Source organism: Lynx canadensis, chromosome C2, assembly GCF_007474595.2.
Source record: "Lynx canadensis isolate LIC74 chromosome C2, mLynCan4.pri.v2, whole genome shotgun sequence".
Classification (NCBI taxonomy): domain Eukaryota; kingdom Metazoa; phylum Chordata; class Mammalia; order Carnivora; family Felidae; genus Lynx; species Lynx canadensis.
The window spans coordinates 110,306,172-110,331,261 of record NC_044311.2 but is presented as its reverse complement, the minus strand read 5'-3'; the positions used below and the strand labels follow the sequence as shown (position 1 = coordinate 110,331,261).

General features: G+C 37.9%; 1 protein-coding gene across 1 annotated transcript in view; it reads right to left on the bottom strand.

The window, feature by feature from the left end:
• The window catches only part of LOC115523333 (ABI family member 3 binding protein), a 270,902-nt gene extending 246,112 nt beyond the window's left edge, over positions 1–24,790 (bottom strand). The window contains exon 1 of the mRNA XM_030329269.1: positions 24,644–24,790. Coding sequence (XP_030185129.1) covers positions 24,644–24,722 — 79 coding nt within the window. The 5' untranslated portion in view covers positions 24,723–24,790. The remainder of the gene's footprint in view (positions 1–24,643) is intronic.
• Between the last annotated feature and the right edge of the window lie 300 nt (positions 24,791–25,090).

The window sequence follows — 25,090 nt, the reverse complement described above, 5'->3', positions numbered from 1 at the left end:
CTCTGCCCCTCCCCCATTCATGCTCTGTCTCTCTCTGTCTCAAAAATAAATAAACATTAAAAAAAATTAAAAAAAAAAAGTTGGTAACTTGTTAATACAGTTTCTTACTTAGTTAAATGTATGAAACTACAATACAGATTAAGCTATAGGACTTTATGAATGGAAAGACTCAAATATACCTCTCTTAACCCATCACATATAGAAAAGATTGGTCTGAGAATGCTGTTCTTCTTTCAAGACATAAAATATTATTTTAGATGTCAGGCTTGATGGCTTTGTATTCATGATTGCCTCCCTGTAAAACCATATTCTAAGTCTTTGTATCCCCCTCTCCCCACCATCATGAGCACAAGGTTTTGCACTAAGGAACTCAAATGTTGTTGCATGTGCAGTGAATTTTAAAGTTCTAGAATTTGTAAGGATTTTTTTTTTCATAATGCTAAAGATTACTCAGGTATGGAAAAGTTACTTTAGAAGACCTAGTTTTGTTCTTGACTAGTAGTATTATCATGCATGGTTAAACTAGGAACTATGAACTAGGTTCATAGGAACTATGAACTAGTAGTATTATCATGCATGGTTAAACTAGGAACTAGGAACTATGCTCCATGTTCCATGAGAAAACCCCGATTTTCTCATCTGTGAAAGGAAGGGCTTGAACTGTATACCCTCTGGGGTTTTGGGTTTTGAATTCTATGACTAATAGAGGCAAATCCCATTTGATTCCCATCAATTTCAAGGGAGAGATTAAGTTATTGTGTTGGAATTTTGTTAAATTAAATATTACTTGAAGTTAATTCTGCCTCGGATATGTTGGGTTTCTTAACCTCTAGGAGCACCAATATGACAAAGGACAATTTATCCTGTGAATATGCAATAAAAATAATCCATTCCAATTATATAGTGATGCACCTATGTCTCTATGCAATTTTCCGATTTCAATCATTGCAAAAGCAGTTCAATAAGGTGGAATGGTTACAACTAGCTTGACATTTAAATTTTATTTATATCATCCTAGGAATAAAAATGTCTCAGTGAACATTTAATAAGGTAAAATTTTAATCTGCAGTTAGCCAATAGTTTTCAGTTTAGCCTAGTATTCATAAAAAATATACATTTACACACATGAAAAACACCTGTAGTTATCGAGGCTAGTAGTCATATAACCTTTTGAAATCTACTAAAATGAATGAGATTTGAAAGAAGCTAGGTATCAGATGGTCAGGGCTAGTATTGAATGAGGGTTCAGTTGTGGTGGAGGATATGAGCAAAGACTGCCATGGGTGAGCTCAGCAAGTTCTAACAATCTGGCCATACTTGACCTAGATTCTTGATATGATAGAAGATACTTCCAGTCTATTATTCTATTTGTATAATGTGCAGCTTTGAATCACAGATTCCTATTTAAAAAACAAATCCTGAATGGGCTATTTCAGGATCTTAAATTTGCTGCTTTAAAAGAAATATAGATTATCCTTTGTGAGTTTCTCCTGCAGCCATGGGCTTCATGCATAATTCCCTTTGAAATTTGCTGAGCTTTTTAAAACACAGAGGAGGAGTAATCTATTTATTCTCAGTTCACCAGCAGAGTCACTCGTGCCTCATGTTATGCAGATCCAGTGCTTGACACAAAGGGTGGGGAGAGACAGACATAGCCTCAGTGATGCAAATCATGAAGCAAGAAAGTCATAGACCAGAGTGAAAGCCAAGCTGCCCACACATGCAGCCACAATGAGCCACAAAGGCAATTCCCAAAGTTCTCTTACTTGTAGAATGCACCACCCTGAATCTTAGAGATAGAAATGACTTTTAACGTTGAAGAACATACTCTTCATTTTAAAGCTGAGATAACTGAGGCCAAGGTTAGGTGACTAATGTAGGGCTCTAGAGCTAACCAGTGGCACTACCAGAATTGAAACCCTCCTGACTACCCATCAGCCCCATATCGTACTCCGCATGCTGCCCCATGCAGAGAGAGCAAGATCCAAGTACCAAAGAGACAGGTACACCAAATAAATATGGCCAGCAGCAGGTCCTTGACTCTGGATTTTATTATAAACTTTAAAAAATTCTCCAGCAATCACAATATGGAATAAAGACTGTACTCAAAACATCAGCTTGTCCCAAGAATGTACATTTGAAAAGAAAGGCAGAGAAACTCTAGGATCTTCAAATCTCAAGGCATAGCTCAAAACAGACAAAAAAGCAAATCTATGTCATCAAGAATGAAAAAAAAACATGCTTTTTTGAAAAAGAAGAATGGATTTTGCTGGGATAGAGTCAGGGTGGAGTAGGAAGTGTCCACATATTAGGGTGTTAACTCATTTTTGTAAACCACTTGCCAAAAGTCAAAGGAAATCCCCAGTAATGTCAGCAAAGGAAATATTTTTTTTAAAAATGCATCTTTTTTTAAGTACTTTTCTCCCTGCTTATGTAAAGTTAGTCTCAAACAAAAAACTGTAACACAAATAATCTTCAAATTATTATTAAATGGTCTTTGTTTACAAACTTCATATTACATAAGGAGTTACTGCATTTCTTTCAATAGAGCCCTCCCATGGGGGTATTCTGACAAGTACAGATCTAGCCAAATCATGTCCATTTCTCTAAAGTCTTGCTGCAGCCTGAATTCCCTTACAACCACACGCCTGGATGGCCAACAGCCTCTGTAGCTGTTTAGGTTATAAAAAAGGCAAAGGGCACTGTTAGCCATACCTATTCTCCAATAGTTCTTAGGCTATCAAAGGCAATTAATAAATATTTCTTGAATGAATTCTTACTGATTTGAAGCAGAAATTAGGCTTCTTATTCCATAACAATGCTCAGTGGCAAAATCAGAAACATCAATTTGGCTTTGACGTGTGTTGGTTTTTGCTGGTGTCCAAAGTGGAATGTCTAGTTGGATATCTAGGGAAGTAGTCATACTTCCTTCCAAAGTGAATCCACTGAAAAATATGACCAAGTTCATGAAGCCCAACTCAGGTATCCACTTGCAGAGTAGTATTACATTTAGAGATACGTGGACCCAAATTGTGATTTCAGGTCTTACGATGCCTATCTCAAATGTTTAAAAGAACCTAAGAAGTTGGAGTCCAGCAACTTATTTTTTTTTTTAATTTTTTTTTCAACGTTTATTTATTTTTGGGACAGAGAGAGACAGAGCATGAACGGGGGAGGGGCAGAGAGAGGGAGACACAGAATCAGAAGCAGGCTCCAGGCTCTGAGCCATCAGCCCAGAGCCCGACGCGGGGCTCGAACTCACGGACCGCGAGATCGTGACCTGGCTGAAGTCGGACGCTTAACCGACTGCGCCACCCAGGCGCCCCATCCAGCAACTTATATTAAATTTACTTTTTCTTCCCTACTCTAGAGAGAGTCCCCAGACTTTCACATGACTAGACCTCTCTCATCTGTGCCATCCAGGTACTGTTACATGGCCCTTATTATTTCCTTCTCCTCAGGGCTGAGGGCTCCTGGGCTCCTGGTTTGTTATCTCACCCTCCTGGAGCAGTGTCTTTCAGCTATTTGTGCTGAAAGCTTTCTTCTGTACTTGCAGCATTGTTCTCCCCCTCCACAGCAAGTGGGGGAGGTGACAATACAAGTGGGCAAGGGAGACTTGGAGACCTGTGAAGCCCCTCCTGTTAGTAAGTAAGTAATTCTCCATCTTGGTACCCAAACAAAATAACTGAGAGATGGCCCATCATGGGTGTTCATGTCACTGCTCCATGCCAAGAGTTTTTCTTTTGAATCCTAATTAAAAGTGAATTACTCCAAGGAGATCATCAAGCAAGGAGAGCTTAAAGCTTCTTTCTTAATAACTATAAGTGCTTCAAGAAATTTTGGTGGTTGCTGATACAATTTTGTGCGTTAAATATATAGCTTTCTCCCAATATGCCTGCAAAGTTCCCTACAAACACTGTATTACAGTCAGGACTTTCTACAGTGAACATTATTACTTGGTGCCTTTTCCAGGACTCGTTGAACATGTAAACAGAATAGGTTGCCACTTATCTGATATGATTTGAGAGACATAAGGAGGGCTCTTAAGCTTTAAAAAATTCTTCCCTTGAAATCCAAGTTGGTGGAAATCTTCTCATTAAAGAAGCTTTATTAGAGAAGCATTGAAGCTTTATTCACAGAAGCATCTTTAGATAAAAGGCAAATATTTCACAGAAATAAGACATTTAGCTGCTGCCGACCATCAATATCTTATTATTAATGAGAATATAAGATTATTTTCAAAAAGTAGGCTAGCAGGAATGGGGCAGTGACTAGAGAAATTTTGACAGATGGGAAAGTCTGGAGCTGAAAGCATTGCAAAGAGAAGGCAAGTCTGGAGTGGGGTAGTAGAAGTCTTTAGGTATTGACCTCCAGAGAGAACACCAAGAATGTGGGTGGGCCCCAAAGGCATGTTGATGCTTACCACACGTTCTGAATTTTCCCCCCAGTATCAAAACTGCCTTACACTGGATTGTATCACACAACAAAAATGGAAATAACTGACAAGTACAGAGCTTGATAAATGGTAGAAGTTTAACAGATGTTGATGGAAATTGAATTTCATTCATCTGCTTATCAAGGTGTTTTTGTTTGTCCCAACAAAACCACAAGTTTTTTTTTAATGAATGGATCAAGAATAAGGTCTTTAAAAATAGATTTTTTAAGTGGAAATTAAAACAGAAAAGAGGTGTGAGGGTTCTTGCCAGTCAAATCAACTAGCACTTTGTCGGCAAAGGAATCATAGAAATGTGGGCTGAGAAGGGCGTGCCTTCCAAAAAAGGGGTAGAAAGGAGGGCAACTGGGAATGGAATTCATCCCCTCAAGCACCAGATTTCCACAAAAACATTTCTGCAATCTGGTAATTTCACCTCAATAGCTTAATGCATCCATGTTTTTAGAGTTTCCTTGATATAACAAAGCTAGCATTGCCATTAAAACATCTGTATTATATTTTAGAAAATGAAACTTACACCATAGAAATTAAAGTAAGTAAAATCAAATTTTTATGTGAAAAAAAATCTATCTGTCCCGAAAGGAATCCACAAACAAACAAAAAAAAAAACTGGTCACTGCAAGTATTTACAAAGCACCTTTGAGTTGTGAAAACTACCCTCTGGACCAAGAAGACAAATGATTGATGACCACTTAGTTTAAAAAGGATCCTACAAGGCAGCTGCAAATGTGCACAAAAGCAATCAGGTTCCAACAAGTCTTCACCCACCTTAAAGAAATCAAACAATGGAGTAATTATTTTTGCCAGTCAAGGCTCTTCAACATGATGTTATCTTCATATGTTAATGCATATTTTTAAGTTCCACTAGGCTCTATGGTTTCATAACATGTTTATGGTGCTTGAGGCCCAGTGAGATACTTAAGTATTAAGATTTTCTTTCTTTCCTAATAAACGCTAGATTTCTTAGGCCCTGGCTGGAGAAAACACTCATGCTCAATCATAATGAACAGCACTGCCACGTCCTTTCACTTAAACAATATACGTGATCCGCCCTATGGAACAGAATCAGAGAATAGAGTCAATCAATCTTTATTAGCAGACTCTGTGATTTTTCCCTACTCACTAAAATTTATTTGTAACCCCAAAATCAATACTTGCAGCATTTTTGTGGTCTTTCGTGGACATGCATAGAGAGTCAAAAAAATTTAAGCTACCTGATGTGCATATTTCCAGCTGAGTTTGAACAGGGCAACACTCTGCCTCCTTATTTCAGCTCTCAGACTGTAAAGAAACATCCTTTGCGCAGTCTGTTTAGTGCCTTTTTTGTGCTTTTTGCTGGTGGTTTCACTGTTTAAAATGGCCTCCAAGTGTAGTGAAGCAATGTGGCGGGGTCGTATGTGTAAGAAGGCTGTGTTGTGCCTCACAGAGTAAAATAGAGAAGTTCTGTTCAGGCATGATCGGTGATGCTGCTGACTTGAGTTCAATGTTAATGAATCAACAACATATTAAATAAGTTGTTTTTAAGTAGAAACATATGAAAAAGAAGGTTATATATTGATTGGTTAACAAAAATGTGATCAGAGACTCAACAGAAACCTAACCCTGTATTTCCCCTATAAGTAATAGTTCAATATTTGCTAACAAGGTGTTTGCAGCAACTTTATAGAACATGACTACTCTGAGCAATGAGAACCACTGTATTGTGTTCCATGGCTTATGGTGAGAAAAATAAGATCCAGGGAGACTAAGTTATTTCCTTTAATGTCACCCATCCAGTTAGAGCAGGGTAAAGACTATAATTGAGGTGTTTTGTTTCCATGTCCAGTGGATTATTTTTCTGCCTAATACCCTCTTTCTCCAATCACACCTTGGTTGTGGATAAAGAGAAGGCTTTCTTTTCCACATTGCATGGGATGCCCAGGTTTACTCAGCATTCTCCTTTCCAGAGCACTCTCTTTCGAAGTGTGTCTTTTAAATTTGAAAAACAGCTGAAATTGAGTCTTAAAGCAGAAAGTGGGAAAAACTACATGACAGATCAACCTAGGTGGTGTAATTTTAATGTTTGAGTTATGATGATTTATGAATAGAAGATATGGGGAGGGAAGGAGATAAGATCAAACTTCACTGAATGTTCCCTCTTGGCCAGGCAAATGTAGCCAATTCCCATATCTTACCTTATCTAATAAGAAATCTGTGGGTTCAGCAAATTTATTTACCTATTATCTTTTAGAAAAGATGGTGGTTTCTAAGAAAATTGATCTCCTATCTGTTTAAAGAAAGATGCCTAACAAGTGTGAACAAATCTCTAAGGGGTAGAGGTATAATTCAAAACTTATCTGACTCGTTCCTATTAGAGCAGCTAAAATTTAAGAAGAAAAAAACAAAAAAAAATGGCAACACCAAGTTATGGGAAGGATATGAAACAACTGAAATCATCATGGTTTGCTATAAAAAGTGCTATAGCTACTTTGAAAACGGTTTGGCATTTCTAATAAAGCTAAACATATACGGAATATATGACAAAGAAATTCTACCCTTACATATTTAACCAAGAGAAATAAAAGTATATGTTCACACAAAGACCTGTAAGCAAGTTTTTATAGCAGTTTTATTCATAATTGCCCCAAACTAGAAACGACCCAGAAGTCCATCAGTTGGTGAGTAAACAAACAGCGGTACAGGAGCACCTGGGTGGCTCAGTTGACTAAGCCTCTGACTCTTGATCTTGGCTCAGGTCATGATCTCACAGTGCATGAGTTCGAGCCCCACACTGGGCTCTGTGCTGACAGCATGGAGCCTGCTTAGGATTCTGTCACTCCCTGTCTCTGCTCCTCCCCCCCTTGAATGCTCTCTCTCTCTCTCTCAAAATACATAAATAAACTTAAAAAAAAAAATAGTGATGCAGCCATATAGTGGAATCCTCTCAACCAATAAAAGGAACTACTAATACCTGCAACAACATGGATGTATCACAAAAGCACTATGCTAGGTGAAAAAATCCAGACAAAAAGCCTACATAATATATGCTTCTCTTATAGGACATTCTGAAAAGGGCAAAACTATAAACAGAAATCAGATCAGTGTTTTATAAGAGGCTAGGAGTAGGGGGAAGAAATTGACTACAAAGGAGCATGATGGAATTTTCTGGGGTGATGAAAATGCTATATATCTTCACTGAAATTGACACAATAAAAACGTTTATCAGGTTGGATGAAACAAGGGTAAACAAAGAGAAAATAGAGACATCTTTCATAGTGTTTAAATTTTGAAGGAAAGATGAAAGTTGCCTATACTCCAGATTTTTTAAAAAAAAATTTTAACGTTTTATTTTTTTTGAGAGAGAGAGAGACAGAGTATGAGTGGGGGAGGGGCAGAAAGAGAGGGAGACACAGAATCTGAAGCAAGCTCCAGGCTCAAAGCTGCCAGCACAGAGCTGGTCGTGGGGCTCAAACTTGAAAACTGTGAGATCATGACCTGAACTGAAGTTGGACACTCAACCGACTGAGCCACTCAGGCACCCCTAGATTTTTTTCTTATTACAGAGAGAGAGCATGCAAGCAGCAGAGAGGGGAAGAGGGAGAGGGAGAAAGAATCCTAAGCAAGCTCCATGTTCAGTTCAGAGTCCAACACAGGGCTCAATCCCACCACCGTGAGATCATGATCTGAGCCAAAATCAAGAGTTGGATGCCCAACTGACTGAACCACCCAGATGCCCCATCTATCCTCTAGATTAAGCTATAACCACAGATTAATATTTTCTAATTAGCTAAAGTAACATTAAAATGAGTCACATTTAGATTTAGGGTGCAGGATGGAACAAAAGGTATTCCAAGAGAAAGGTACCCTGAAAAATCAGACCTGCCCATGATGGTGTTTGAGATTCTCTCTCTAAGATACAACAGGTGAGTTGTTTGCAGTCTATGTAAACTATTTCTCCTGTTTGATAAGAACTTAGTTACTTTTAATATGTTGATCTGAAGATTATTTAATAATTAGGTATATTAATAACAGTGCAGGAAATTTCTTAAAGAATATAGTTATAATCATGTTATTTTAGAAAAAAGAGAAAGATGCTAAGAAAGTCAAAACTTTTACATTTGAATGTAGATAAAAATATTTAATCACTGAAAGTTGCCTCCCTGTTTTGTTATATTGCAATAAAACACTGAAGCAAGATAACAAAATGGAACCTAAAAGCAATATACTCCCACTTTTAATGAATGAGTCCAAGGAGAAAAGTCACTTAGGAGTGAGTACCACTGCTGCCTTGGAGGAGAAGAGCCAGGGAGGACGAAGGAGTCCTTCACTTCCCAGGACAGAATGGGAAAAGAATTCTAAAACAGCTGATCTCTAGTCACAGTTGTGACTCTTATAGTGGCATGTTGCCTGTTTGGATGATGGTTTCAGATTTGTCTCAATGTTTTGGCTTTCCCTGACTTTTTTTCTTTGCCATAGCATCCCTCATGAGTAGAGTCCACTTTAAAAGCCTGAATGTTTTGCTTAATAGTTTCCTTCATTGACAATGGATGAAGGAGTGGTAGGAAATGAGCTGCTAAAACAGCTCTTCCTTGGCAACTAGGATAAGACACTCTGGGAAGGTCAAGTCCATGGAGCCTTGAACCTGCATGAAAACAAGAGGCCACGGGGAGCCTCGTAATTCTTTGAATGATGATACATATTGGTGAAAAAAACTTGGGATCTAGACTGGAATTTGGTTTGGGAAGAGGGGCTAAGCAGGAAGACTCCTTATCCCTTGTGACCTATATCATCCAAGAGACACAGATATTGACTAGCCAAGGAACAGGCCAACTGGATAGAAATTGCTTACCCAGTTTTATGTTTTGTTACATGCTTTGTTAATAAGGTCTTAGCAACTGATGATAAGTGTCTGTGATTCTTCTTTGTAATCATTTTATAAACAATGGTATTTTTGAAGGAAGTAAATGAGTTCAGCTTAAGCACTAGGCACAGTCATTAATGAAGCATACTATAAGTCAGATATAGCTTGAGCATTTGTTACATTGTAGTATCATGTTTAGTTCATCTATTTCTTTTGCTAGGGTATAAACTCCACAGGAACAGTAACCATTATTCTTCTTTATATCTTTATTCCTCCTATTATAGCACTGGGTGCTGATAAATGTTTTTTCTATAAGAGATAAGAAATTTCACAAATGCTTACCCTGGAGTTATAATTACACGAAGAATGCTATGACATAAACTTTAGCATGAGGTCAAAGCTAAGGCCAAAGGCCAAGGAGATAAGACCTTGGCCCTATCCAAGTTTGTCCCAGGAAGCCCATTTGTTCCTCAGGGGAATTCAGGGATGTAGGTCAGCTACAGGGTGGATCTTAATTTGCTTCTCTTTAAGCTGTCTTGGGCACAGGTCGACTCTCCTAAATGACAGCAGGACCAATACAGACTCACCCTTGGCCTTAGGCCAGTCCTGAAATGGCCTCCGGAATGAAAGCCAAGGCCATCTATTAAGGCCTCAAAACACCAGATCTTTAAATTGCTCTAAACTAACAAACATTTTCTATGATTACTTTAGAAGGATATTCGTTCACATATTGTTTCCAATCATTCTTTGGTCAGCATTTATGCCCAGTTGTTTTGTAATGGATCCAAAATTATCCTCCAGAATTTATTTCCAGTTATCTTTTGCCTGTAGGCAAAACTACATTTCCAAAGTTATGTGCCAATAAATAAAATTATCTGTATTTTTCATTCTATTTTTATTCCACTTAAATCATCCTTTAAATTACAATAAAAAGTCACTCCCTAAGTTAATTATCTATTGTTGTATAATAAATTAATCCAAAGCCTAGAGGCTTAAGCAATAAGCATTTATTATCCACACAGTTGCTATGGATCAAGAAGGAACTTGGAAATAGGTTGGCTAGGTAGTTATAATTCAGAATCTCTCATGAGATGCAGTCAAGATATTGACCAGAGTTTTAATCATCTGAAGGTTTGACTGGGGCTGGAGGATGCATTCCAAGATGGTACATTCATATGGCTAGCAAATTAGTGCTGGCTATGAGGAGAAGTCTCAGTTCCTTACCGCATGGACCTCTCCACAAGACTTCTCCAGACTGAGTGATCCCTAAGAAAGAACAAGGTGTGAACTGCAATGTCTTTTATTACCTAGCCTCAGAAGTCACACATCTTTACTTCACTTTTTCTCTGTGCTGATGGAACACAGGCCAGCCATGATTCAGTATGTGAGGGGACTCTACAAAGACATGCATACCAGGAGGTGGGGATTCATGGTGAGGTGAAGTGGTGAGGATCATTGAGGGTTATTTGAATACTATACGTCCATATTTAATTTTTTTGCACCACAACAAAACCAATTGCATAAAATAAACTGTATTCCTATCTTAGTTGTGAAGTTTGAGATTTTTCATGGACCATCTCAGAGCCCTTTCTTTATATTCTATGCACATAGTAGTAATCCTTCCAGCCACTCATTTGATACATCCTAATTCTAACTCAGTAAAAGGCATCTGTCTAGACATATAGTTCTTTTTTTTTTAATTTTTTTTTCAACGTTTATTTATTTGGGACAGAGAGAGACAGAGCATGAACGGGGGAGGGGCAGAGAGAGAGGGAGACACAGAATCGGAAACAGGCTCCAGGCTCCGAGCCATCAGCCCAGAGCCCGACGCGGGGCTCAAACTCACGGACCGCGAGATCGTGACCTGGCTGAAGTTGGACGCTTAACCGACTGCGCCACCCAGGCGCCCCTAGACATATAGTTCTTAACTTTCACTGGCTTTTAGACTTCTTTGAGGATCTCAATGTCCAAGGATCAATACCCTCCCAAATGTATATACCCATAAGTACACTACTTTACATACAACTTCAAGAGTTTTATGGACTCCCAGAGCTAAGAAAAGAAACTCAAACCTGAAAGCTACATACACAGTGTTTTTAGCTAGCTGCCAAATATAAATGCCACAGCTAATGTTCAATAATAAGGGCTGGCTAACCATCTATGGAAGTCAAAATAACAAAGCACTTTTATGTGAAGTATCAAATTCATCTTTAGTTTCACAACTGTATTATTCTTGATTGACCTGGTAAACTGTTCATACTTTATGGTGGGATTTCTTAAGTTTGGGTTACACTTAACAGATGCTTCAGGCTAATATTAAGCATTAACTTTAATGTACATATACACAAGAGAATGACTCTCACTAATATGTCATAATGTCACCAAAAACTGTCCAGCCCTGGTTTAAACATTACTCACTACCAAACAAGGTTACATTAATGGTGAATGCTGCTCAGAATTCCAGCCAGGTATGGGAAAAGGTGGTTTCTAGGTATAAAAGCAGACAGAAGTTCATCACAAGAACTAGAGCCCTTACTATCCCAAACTATAATTTTTTGCAGACATGTATCATATACTGAACAATGCAAACCACAGGTTCTTCAAGTTTATAGAACTGTAGTAAGCTAGCTAAGTTCCTCTTAACCAATTTCTTCAAATTAGTGTCTCAGAGCTTGGTGCTGTTTATATAAAAAGATGAGTATTATTTCTCTCTACACAGTTAATCTCAGCAGAATCAGCAGTGATAGTTGCTAAAAGCAGACCTACTAAATCAGAATCTGGTATGAGTTTAGTAAGGGGTAGGGGGCATGAAGGGTGGCATTGGGGAAGGTAGTCCATGCACACTAACAGATTCACTAAGTCAGTGGTTTGCAAAAATGTGGTCCCAGGGCCAGCAGCACCAGCAGCACCTGGAAACTTGTGAGAAATGCAGATTCTCTGGGCCACTTGGTCTCTGAGTTTCTGATCCGCTGAGTCAGGAGCTCAGGGGATGACATCCAGCACTTTGAGTTTTAATAGGCCCTCTAGATGATTCTGATGCTCACTCGACCTTGAACACCACTGCACTTAAGGATTCCTTGCTCCTCAATATAATCTGAGATTTATTATCTCCAGGTTTGCTGAACAGTTATGTCTCAATAAAACAAAATTCACAGGTTTCTTTTTCTATTTCCATCTTCTACAACCAGGGCCTGTGGATGGATGTAGGATGCAAGTCCTCAAAGGAGGAAGGATAGGTGGGAGAGAGACTAGTTTTAATACAGATTAATGGAGGTACATGATCCTCCCCTTAAAAAAAAGAAAAAAGGAAGAAACAAACACTCCCACAAAATAAGAAAGAGCCTAGAAAGAAATATCCCTAAAAAGATCTTGACTGTGCTAATGCTTATCCTTTAATGTCTTTTAAATTATTTAATAATATAATTTTCAGGAAGTTTGTTTAGTGTTAATGTCTGTGTTCCCTTTGTGGCCTATGGACCTCTGGCTATGAAAAGGTGTGTTTGAAATGGACATTTCTGGTACACCACAAGAACCTTTCAGATGACATGTGAGCATGGGTTATGACGACTTTGGAAAACAGTACAGTCAATACTTGTTGTCTTAATTTTCTGACATAAGTGAAAACAGATGCTTGGAATGAATGGCCGATTAAGAACAAGTGTTATATAATGCAATTCAGCTGACAAGTTTAGGGGATTATAAAACTAAATTGCGTTCTTTGTAAAGAGCTGAGAAAGACACCTGAAAGTATTTGAAAAAGCATTGACATGTTGATGAAATATTGTGAAAGTGAGATTTCTTGCCAAGAGTATATGGAGAAGGAATTTTGACTAACCAGGACTATGAAGGATTGTTACCTCTTTAAGTGATTCAAGAATATTTTTAATTAGTCTTTCTGGTGATTGAGTTGTAATATCAACATTTAAACTTTGAGTTACTATTTCTAAAACAAGGTAATAAAAATAATCACTTGTTCCAGTGAAAGACTGTAAAGACTTTTTAACTAGATTGTTCCACATAAGAGCAAAATGCTACACCAGAGTAATACCAGTATGTTGATCAATCAAAAATCAGTGGTGCATCATGCCAAGTTTAACCCATTTCTAGGCCTTTCATCTATTTCATATTTATTGGTTTTCAATTTGTAGCTCAAGGAGAACCAGCACAATAATGCAGCATGGCACACGTGTGTAAGCACACACCCTTGAATCTGGAAACCTAATTTTACATACATATTTTTTTCACTAGTCATTATTACTGTAGGTCATCGTTGAAAAAGTCTAAAATCCAGTAGAACATATAAAGTTTCCATGGCAGAGATGGTGGATGTCTTCCAAGCACAAGGGTAAAAACTTGAAAAAGACATGAAAGCGAAAAAGAGGAGGCTGTAAAGAGTGAGAGAAAAATTTGAAAGTCATCTGTTGAGTATAGCAAAGCAAAGGGGAGCCAGAGAAACAGAGATCAAAGAGGGAGACTGGCACATTGAAATTGTATTAATGGTATTAAATGCCTGCTACTGTGATCCAGTGGCCAATTCAAGGATCACATTTCATAGGGGACACTTAACCCAGGAACTCAGTTTCGTGGAAACATTGGTTACCAATGAAATGGAGAGAAACATGGCATTTGAACTTAAGATCCAACTCAATGAGCCCCTGAAAAACAGCAAAGTTTTGTGCAAGTTCTTCAAAATATCAAACTCCAGCAACTACAATGGAACAAAAATTCAGAATAAATAGAAAAGTGACCTTACAAAATACCACTGTGCTATCTGGCTTTTATCAGGCTTATGTTGTTGCCATAATTCAAGGGATGTAATAACTTATGCCATGTTCAAAACCATTTAACAATGAACTGTGGTGTTAATATACAGTTATATTTTGTTCAATCTGATATGCACAGAGCTTATCAGATGAATGTAAATTTGTGCTTCTTGCAAACTTGCTGATGCCAAGATAACTAAGTGGGAAACCATGATATTTTCAGTCAAGTGGAACATTTAGCATGACATAGAAATACCCACTGCTGACTTGAAAAAATTATGAAGTGTGCATTTTTTTCCAAAGGGGTGATTCCTGATGTATCTGAACAGATAAGGAGTCAGTTGTGAGGTGAAAATGAGGGGCCAAAGTGGCCTGCAGAAGAGACTGAGGGTGGAAGCCAGTACAATGTTCTGAGGACTCCTCTGGTGTTGACAGAAGGGAGAAAGAGGAAAGGAGGGAAGTAGGAGGAAAAGAGGGGAGAGAAGGAGGATAAAAGGAAAGGAATATCAGGAACAAAAAGAGAGGGCAAGAAAAAAAGTCTCAGCAGGTGGCTGATCAGACCAACACAGTACCTGAGAGTTGGCTAGACAGTCAGTAGCAGACATCCAGGGGGAGTTCAAGTCACATAGAACTGAATCCCAAGGGTATGTAGAGATACAATTGACCAAGGACCACAACCTGTGCTCCCAAATCTTTCACAATAACTTAAATCTGCTCTGAGCACGACCTTCCAACCTCCTGCAGAGAACTGGACAAAGGAACAGGAGCAGGATGCTGATGGCAAGATTTATGCTTAAAAATCCACAGTGCTGTGGTTCTTCTACTCAGTCTCTGTGTCACTGTGAGGCCAACCCACTACAAGCCCAGGCTCAGGAAACTGATTTCCAGCAATGGAGCACTCTTGTAGCTCAGCATATTTTCAGGAAGGGTCCAGGAGACTAGAGCATCTAGGAGATCTTCTAGACCTCTAGCTGCCATGGCAGGTAGAGAATTTTCAAAAATGCATCTGGTCTTTACATACCCTCTTATTTAGTTTAAGAAAGTTACTAACAAAAAAATCCGTTAAAGTCACCCTACTGTTATTTATTAGTGGAAGCTAAAAAGAGAACTGTTACTTTTATGATTCCCTTTTTTCAGGGAAGCAGATCTGATTTCAGTGAGGTCAGGTCACTTGCTCAGACTCACATTCACTCCTGCACTTTGCCCACTGGCCCCCATTGCTATTTTCCAATATTGACCATTTCAATGCACGATGAAACTACAGACTAAACCTCAAAGGAAGAACATGGCCAGTGCCATTTTCCCTCCAATTCTGGGAAAAATATGAGTAATTAGGTAATTATTCTGTGACAATAGCATCATTGGGGTGTTTGAAGAGGCTGAGCCAGCAGAGGGAAGGAGGGGTTCTTCTTCCAATCATCTGATCCCTTGTCCTACACGTACTAGCTGGAGAGGCTTTAACTCCATCTGGGAAAGTGAAAGGAGAAGCAGCCTCTGTCATGTATCCCCTGCTGGCATATCTGTAACAGGGCTGAATTCCAGAGTTCTCTGCCAGCATGACTTTGGCAGCTGCCCCAAACTCCTCCTTCTGCTGCTCTCAGAAAAGGAAGGCCTGTTAGGTCTTGCACGCCCACACACACGTGCGCACAGTGGACTCTCAGCAGGGCCCTTGGAGAACCAGAATGTTTTCTTATCAGTTAACAGAATGGAAAAAATCAACGAATGGCATTTAAGGAAAAAGGAAATCTGAAACTCCATTTGGGCATCTTGTCAGGAGCAAAGTATCCCAAGCTTTGTTACCAAGGGTTTATTCTCCACTCAAAGAGGAGAGACCTTTCCTTTTATTGGAAATTCAGTGATTACATTTTAAAGATGTTTCAGATTATAAGACATCCTATGGGCTCACAAATTATCCTTAACATAAAACAGAAGGATGGTAAGCTGGAATGTATGTGGTAAATGTGCACAATTAAAGGAACCATGTCCAAAGGTGATTTATATAACTTGGACCTTCTGAATAGGGAAATTCACTGAACATTTGCTTAACTCCTATATTTTGCATTAGCTGGGATTATAGGGTACTTTGTTTTTCTTAATATATTACATTAATTTATTTTTTTCTTCTTTATGTGTATCACTTAAAGCTAGTGCATGGCAACACAATGGAATAGCTTAACTCCTAAAAATTTTGTATGTTAACTAAGGATAAAGAATTAAGACACCAACAGTTTCATCTAAAAGAAAATTACATTTCTGTGGCCAAATAGTTTTAAATACAACTCTCTCAAATTCCTTGAAGGCAGGAAATGTCCTACTCATCTTTATAATCCTACTATTGCTTTTTTCAATGATAATTAAATGACAGAGTAAATAAATTTAAGTTCAGTCCTGAAAAACACAATCAGCCATAGTTTCTCATATCTAGCTTCTGATATTTTGTGAAAGTAGGATTAGCACTTATGTTCTAACACCAAAAGCAAATGTTAATCTCAATTTTAAACATTTCCTTATTCTATGTAGTCTGATAAGGGAGCCTCAAAAATTTTCCAAATAAGGCTTTAAAATTCTAGAACAAAGCAGAAAAAAATCATCTTTGAATTGATTTTAAAACTTAAATAGCAAAAGAGTGTGTTTCCAACTTTTACATTTTACTCTGCATACATCTAGAAAGATTTATCAAGCACTTACACATACAAATTTTCAAAACTGTAAATCAGTAGTTCTCAACTCTGATCATACTGGAACCACCTGAGAAAATTTTAAAACTCTCCCACCCCAGACCAATCAAATTATAACTGAGTAGGGAAGCAGAATAGTACTGATACTTTTGAAAACTCTCTAGTTACTCTAATGGGCAGTGAGGGTTACAGCTATCAGAATAGATATAATAGTATTTGTACTCAGAGCTAAACTTACTTTAAAAGAAAACATTGAATTGTTATATCATCCGTGAAGCTTGAACTGGACCTCAACTTTATGCAAAATTAACTTCTAACCTGACTAGCAGGTGCTTGGAGTAGGTTGAGTTGATCTGGTTTTCTAATGCATAGACTTTAGTAGTACACTCTGTGACTAGAGAACAATAATGAGCCTTCTATGAAGGTATCACATCTTCTACTTCCTTTTCAAGATTGCTCAGGGAGGAACATTAGCTGACTTCATAGCTTGCTACACCAAAAGAGCCTAAAAACCTCAGGCTAGCTTTAAGGCTCCTAAATTTCTATCAAAATCACTAGGAATACAAGTCAGGATTTTGTTAGATCAGAGAAACTTACAACACACTCTAAAATTCTCACTGTGAAAGGTTCTTGGTAGAGACCCAAACTAACATGAGCAGCAAGCAGAGTAAGCCCTGATTCAGCCTTCCTGTCCACAGGACTTCAGCAAAGTATACTCAGACCAGGAGGTTTACCCTTCTTACCATGGACCTCTTAGGCCTTTAGGACAATCCCAACACAAGAAGAGACTGTGGGATAGAGAAAAAAGCCACACAGGGTATTCTAGTATTAAACATTCTATGAGGTTCTGGATACCATGTTAAGAATATATCCTATGTACAACCTAAATTGTGTGTTTTGATTCCTAGAACATATGGAAGAATTGTTTTATTAACAGCAAAAAGGATCAGAAAAAGCTCCTTTTGTTCATCCAGTTGTCTCCATCACATGCACCAACACAAATACACTTTCTTCCTCCAAACACAAACTTAACTCAACTTTATAACAACTCCTCCATTCACTGATGTTTCAGAAGCACATTTTATGGGAACTGTGTCATCAACTCAATAGGGGTTACTTTCTTAATATTTGTACATTTTGTTAAAGAAAATTTTTGCTCTGTCTTATGTTTTCTCTTTTTGGGTGAGAGATGGTGACATCTAAGTCTTAAAATGAAAATCAGGGTTTCTATTTGGGGAGAGTTTACTTTCCATATCCCTCTACATGGGATTGACCACATTTGATGTGCCACAGAGGAAATCAGCAAAGGAATCTAGGCATTGACTGTATTCTTGCACACATAAAATTGTGCCCTAAATATGTACCTTAAGTCTTTGCACTCTTAACATGTTTATCTCAATTCTCAGGAATTTCCTAGAATTGACCCTAACCATGGAGGGAGACAAATTGGCAGTTTGCCTAATGGGGACCTTCCACTAAAGGCTGAATTCTATGGAAAGTAGATTGGTGTTAATACTCAAACCAGTATATTCTCTGGAGTTAGATCTGCTATATTCATAGTTCCAATATATCATTTACTAGCTGTATGATTCTAGTAGCCATTGACCATTTTGTAGTGGGTAGGCTCTAAGATAACTCCCAATACCCCTATCTCCTGATATTAACTCCCTTGTATAATCACCTTATGTGACAGGGCCTGTGAGTTGTTTCTAACCAATAGAATGTGAAAAAGGTCATAGGCTTTCACTTCCATGATTAGGCTGCATAAAATTAAAATTTTTATCTTGCCTGCAAATTAATCTGGGTTTGGACACTTTGATGAAGCAAGGAGACATAATAGAAACGCTCATGTGGCAAAGAATTGAGGTGACCTCTGGTCAATTGCCAGCATTCCTCAAGGAACTGAATTCTACCAACAACCACAAAAACTTGGAGGTGGACCTTTCCCCAGTCAAGCCTTCAGATGAGACCCTATCCCTGCCCAACTCTCTGTTGCAACCCGTGAAAGACAGTGAAGAGAGGCCCCAAATAAGACAGACTCAGTCTTGTAACCCACAGCAATTTTGAAATAATAAATATGTGTTATTTTAAGCTGATGATTTTGTGGCCATTTGTTGTGCATCAATAGTTAACTAAAAAACTAGGGGTGCCTGGGTGGCTCAGTCAGTTGAGCGTCCAAAGTTCACTCAGGTCATGATCTCATGGTTCATGAGTTCCAGCACTGTGTCTCTCTCTCAAAATAAATAAACATAAAAAAATATTTTAAATAGTTAACTAGCAAACTCTTCAGGCTTAGTTCCTCATCTGTGAAATATGAAAAATAATAACATATCTTCATAGGTGTGAGGATAAAATGAGATAATTTATGCTAAACACAGCATTAAACATGCCTGCTATGGAGTAATATGGTTAATTGTTTTCATATTTTTAAATGTCATTTTAACAGAATGTATGTAGTGAAACCATTCATATTCTATTTATAACATGTTCCTTCTTTAGCTGATACTATTTATTTTTACATTTTTATTTTACTATTATAATATCTTTCACTTTAGATTATTCTATTTATTTTTTAATTTTACATTTATTCTTAGATCACTTTTATAAGTTCATATATTACATACAACATTCTCTCTTATACCTACTTTTACAATGGCAAGCAAGAAACAAGCAAAAGGAAAATCTTTCTGAAGATAGTGACCCAGATAGAACAGTGGGTCTCATCCCCTGAACGATCCTTTCTTTATTAGATACCTCGCTTTTGTCTTAAAGAAACCTTCTGCCAACTCACATTTAACCGACAAAAACATTTTAGCTGTCTTTTCTATGAGACAGTGTAGATAAAGTCTCTTATTCTCAGTTGTTTCCCTGTGAAAGAGAGAGGCTGAAATTCCTTACCATTCCATATCTCATAGTCTGATATAGTAGTCTATAAAACTGAAAAAAAGTAGCAAATATATAGTTAACACAGGAGAACTTAATTTTTAAACCTTAGGTTTTATACATGATAGTCCTAGTACCAAAAAATTATATTTAATCAATTCCTAATATAGGGTTATTTTATAACAAGGATTGGATCTCATTTTTACCTAATAGATGTTCAATAAACACAAACAAATCAATAAAACTGCCAAGAAACTTTGGAGCTGACAAAGATACTAAAATAATTCTCCCATAGTTTTCAAACTTTTTTGTTTCCTTTTAGCAGAGGAGCCATGCACTGGCACCTGCGGGTTTCCTAGGGTCTGGCCATGCAGCTTCCTCTGTTGCCAAGGCCCCTCAACTCCCAGCCATCCTCTTCCTTGCACCAACTTGTATTTGTCTTCCAGGCCTCTACTTAAGTACTTTATCCTCTCCTAATTCTTGATCCCTTCTGGCTGGGGTGGGTCCTCAGGCTGTTCTCAAAGCTCCATGTGCTTTACCTAAAGTGGAGGATAATCTCACTCTATTGTAATTATCCCTTTATATCCCGGTCTCCTCCGTTACCTGGTCAGCTCCTTAAAGACAGGTGCCATGCTGTGTGTTCCTAGCCTCAGTGCTCTGCATACACATGGAATATAATTTGTTACTTAAATAGATTAGTATATCTTCACATAAAGCAGGGAACTGATATTACACGGAAATTAAGGATATATATATTCTTTTGCCACTTTCTGTCTGTGTGACTTTGGGCAAATCGCTTAAATGCTCTGGGCACAATTTTATGCTCTGTAAAATAGGAATAGTAAAATACCTGCTATATAGGGGAGCTTTGAGGATTGAGATTTTCCACATTAAAAATATTTAGCCTTAAATTACCACAGGCAATATGAGCTCAAAAAATGTTACCTATAAGTTATTAATAACTGTGACAGTTATTGTTATTTTTACCATCTGCCCCTGTTTTATGCCCTTGGAATCAGTGATTTCTATCTACTATGTCAGGTAAGAACCTGAGGCAAAGAGCCAGCTGCCTCTTCCCTCTGCTACATGCCAAGAGTCGCACCCAAGAGCCTTATGCCTTCAGGCTATCTGATTACACTAGTATCTTGGATGTTCCTCTGTGATTTTCCTCACACGTGCCTCAGGACTGATAGAGTTCTCTAGAAATAGTAGGCTTTGCCTCCTGGCAGATTACAATCTTCCATACACAGGAGTTTCTGCAGAGAGCTCCCATTATAAGCTTTCATTGGCTCCCTTCACAACATATTGTTCTCTGTGGTTTTTATCCTAGCCTGGTATGCAGCAGGGGAAGAAAAGGTCTGTGGTGCCAAGAATAAAGATTCCAAGAGGTAGCTGGAGCACAGGGTGTCAAATAATGTGGTGATTCTTCTCAGGGTCTGTATGTTACGGTTTAATTCTCTTCCTGAGAAACAAGCTCAAGGGATCCCTCAGGAAGCTCTGTAAGGCCTTACCAATCCCCAGAGAAAGCTGATCCTAAGGCAAAGGTGCAGATTTCCATAAAGAACAGCAATGTTTGACCTTGACAATCAAACATCCATTGGGGTTGGCCATGGTCAGCCTAGAGCGCAGGAGAGGTTTTCTCTCATTGTCTGTAGAGCAACACTTAACTCTCTTGCCCCACCTTTCTGCCAAAAACGTGCCACCTAAATTTACTGCCCTCCAAGAATTTGTCTGACAGTTTGGGCACAAGATCACAAATTATGGTATACCTATTTTTTAAAATATTGATCCACTTTTCTATGACCATTTAACATGATATCTCGTCTCATTTAATCCTAAAACACTATGAGATAGTTACCATTATTCCCCTTTTACAGATGACAAAACCGGGCTTAGCAAAGGCAAACGATTTGCCAAAACACATTAAGTTGTAGAGAGAAGAGATCCATTAATAATAGTCTTTAACTTTAAGCTTTTGAAAAATAAGAAGGACTCTTCCAATATCTTATTTTCTGTAACCAAGTATGTGGTTACATACTTGTATGCATACTAAGTATGCAAATAGGTATAAGACAAGGAACAAATGTATCTTATTTTAAAAATAATTTTTTTCCTATAAATTCCCAACTATACATATCTATCTATATCTATATATCTATATATATATCTATATATAGATATGTATATATAGATATATATACATAAATATACATACATACACACACATATATATATCACTTATATATAGAAAGATATATATATATATACATATATATAATGTGTGTGTGTATGTGTATGTACAGAGGATACGTTCTTGGGAAAACGTGAATATTAAGATAATGGTTATGATATTTACAGGAAAAAAATTTATTCAAGTGAAGGGTAGCATTCACACACACTGCACAATGTAACTCCTAAGGTTTGGAGCAGAGAAGCCTGCTTACCAGGCAAGAAACAGGGTAGAACATGCCTTTCAAGTCAGAAGTCCAGGATCCAGTCCTGGTCCTGTTATGGATGGGGGAAAGTCACAAACCCTCCCACCTTTGAGTGTTTTCATTTGTAAAGTAAATAATTAAGCTAGGGCAGTGGCTCCCAAATATTGACCTTTGATGAAATTTTCCTTAGTTTATGGTGAAAAGAGAAAAATAAAAACAACACTCTTATTTGTATAAATTTCATTTATTTTATAAATCTGTTAAAATGGTTGCTTTTATGAACACTGGGGATTTTGGTTCCTCTTGGAAATCCTCAAGTATGTCTTCTATAATGGAACCTTGATGTTAAAAATATATATGTATTTTTACTGGCCCATAAATTTAAAGGTCTGGGAACCACTCAATTAACCACACTAATGTCCTCTCTAGCTTCAAAACTCTATCCTCTTCTTAAATCACAAATGACATATAACTAGCTCTAAAGTAGGAAGGAAGAAAAGAAAACCTTTTTATCCCCACCTTGTTCTTGTTTAGCTCAGCATTTCCCCAAATGTGTCCTCTGTGAGACAAGCCCCTATCAAGATACCATAGCTATTTCACTAGAAAAATGGACTCTTTTTTAGTCAAATGAGTTTGAGAAACAATGGGTTAAAGATGTTGGGCAGGTTCCTTTACCGAGTAATTTTCAGAATGGGTGAAATGCTCACATCTGTTGTGACTCCCCAAAAGAAGACAAAGCGGGAAGGCTCCTTAAGTTATTGGTGGAGAGCAGATGCCTGCCCAACCCCCCTTTTGAGGACAATACACCTATTTCTGAACACAGTTTGAGAAAAGTGACTTCACCTAACCGAAAGTTCCTCAGTGGCTTTTATGATAAGCAAAGAAACAAGGAGACGTGCCAGTTATTTTGTAAGAAAATTATTTTTAACAATTTCTCAACAATTACCAACACTACAGATATTTCTTAAAATTACAAAGGAAACCTGGATAAAAATTCTTCAGATTAAAGTGCAAGGAAGAGACAAAAGTCTTGTGGACTTTTAGGTCAACATTTCTTTTTTTTTTTTTTTTTTTTAACTATAACAAATAAAGGAAAACTGTGTCAAGAGATTTGTATCCAGTGATTGCAACATGATAATTAAAGCATTTGGAATTTGCCGAAGTCTGCAGTAACAAAATTATGGCTATCATCCCTACACAGTGAATAGGAGATAAAATAAAACCATCTGTAGGTATTGAGCCTGAGAAAACCCCAGACTTCTCTCAAATGATGTGTCCTTGTTAAATATTTCAGCAGGAAGAACAATTCATTCTAAATGCTTCTGCCTCAAAATTGATGTACTTAAACGTTTTTACAATGATCAAGGAACAACATTCTTGATAGAAGCAAAAGACCTAACAGTATGTGTTTTTATTTTTATTTTTTTTTTAGTTTTGCATAATTATCTATCTGTTCAGAGTTGAGAAGGTTTACTTAGCCTTTTTTATTGCTTTTTACATCACCCTGTGAAATATCAACGGCCCAACCCTTCAGCCTTCACATTCTGGATTCAAGTTTCACTTACCACACTGAAGAGAGAACAGTTTTCACTTGGGACAGGATGATTTGGGAACACACTACCCAGAGGGGGGACCTGGGAAGGATCTTTTGGACATTCTGACACTAACACCCTCTCTCTCTGACCCTAGGTTTTGGACAAGACATTACCCCCAATATTTTCCGTCATAACCGTATAGTAAGTTCCAGCCTGTTTTTCATAGTCCTGCTGACTACAACAGTCTGCAGCCATAAAAAGCCTTCCCTGACCTAGAGTTGGCTGAGAAAGCGCCTCTGCAAAGGAACAAAAAAAGTACATGCAACGTCTACGTTCAAAGATAGGAGAGAGGCAAGCTCTTCTTTTGGTGCTGATGGGCTCAAAAGATTGTTTTTAGGGTCTAAATTTAGAAATTTCCATTTTCTTTTGATGGCATTTATAAACAAAATACCAACACTAAAATGAGAACAGTTTAGTCAGGAAAAGGGGGAGTGTCCCATCCAGCAGATCAAACCCTCTTCCAAACTCCCCTGGAGAGAAGTGTCTACAAATTAGCACATGACCCTACTTTGGTGTGACCTGCCTGGAGTCCCTCAAACCCCAGATTAGCAAGCAAGTACGTGTGAGGTTTACACCATTCAAAGTTTCAGAATTAGCTTCTTTTAAACCTAAAGCCAGAACTCATTTAGTCTCTGGGAAGGGGAATGAAAACACCAAACAACTCTTTTTAACAGACTAGAAAACCCATCCACATATGATTCAATATACAAACACCGTAGTTTGAATCCATAGCATTCAAGCTACTGTGAACGTCTGTTAAACCTAATAAGAAGTTGGTCTTCATTTTTTGCATTCAAGAGATCCAGTTGAAAAATAAATAACAGAGGGGAAAAGAAGTAAAAGTTTAAGCAACTCCTTCACGCATATGAACTCTGACTCCACGGAATAACTGTATTCCCCCCGACCTGGCAAAGTAGATCACATTTAATATCGACATTTAAAAACTAGTATCTCTTAAAAATTATTTTTAAAACACAAAACATCAGAGCTACTTGCCTTTTGGCAATTTCTGTGCATTTCCCAGGGCTAGTGCAATACTTCCACAGAGAAGTAGACACCCCAAGCTGGAGAGCATGTTGCATTTGCCACCTCGCACGGGGAGTAATGCTGGTGGGTGTCCTGCAGCCCTGAAGCTGCATTTAAGCGGACTGTCTCCCAGTGACAGAGGCGGGCGGCCGCACTTAGCTGTGCTGTGGGCTTACTCACAGGGGGTGGAGACAAAATGACATCACACCCTTTCCCACACACACCAAAAAAAAAAAAAAAAGAAGGCACAACAGCAAAAACATAGCATCACATTTCTCTCTGTTAGGTTGTAACTGTCTCTCCTCTCTGTGAGAGAAAAACTTGAAATTTTGGTCAGTCTATATTTGTGAGAGAAATAGTATTTAGGCAATTCTTAACCATTTGATGAACTACTTTTAAAAATCCAGAGAAGGCATG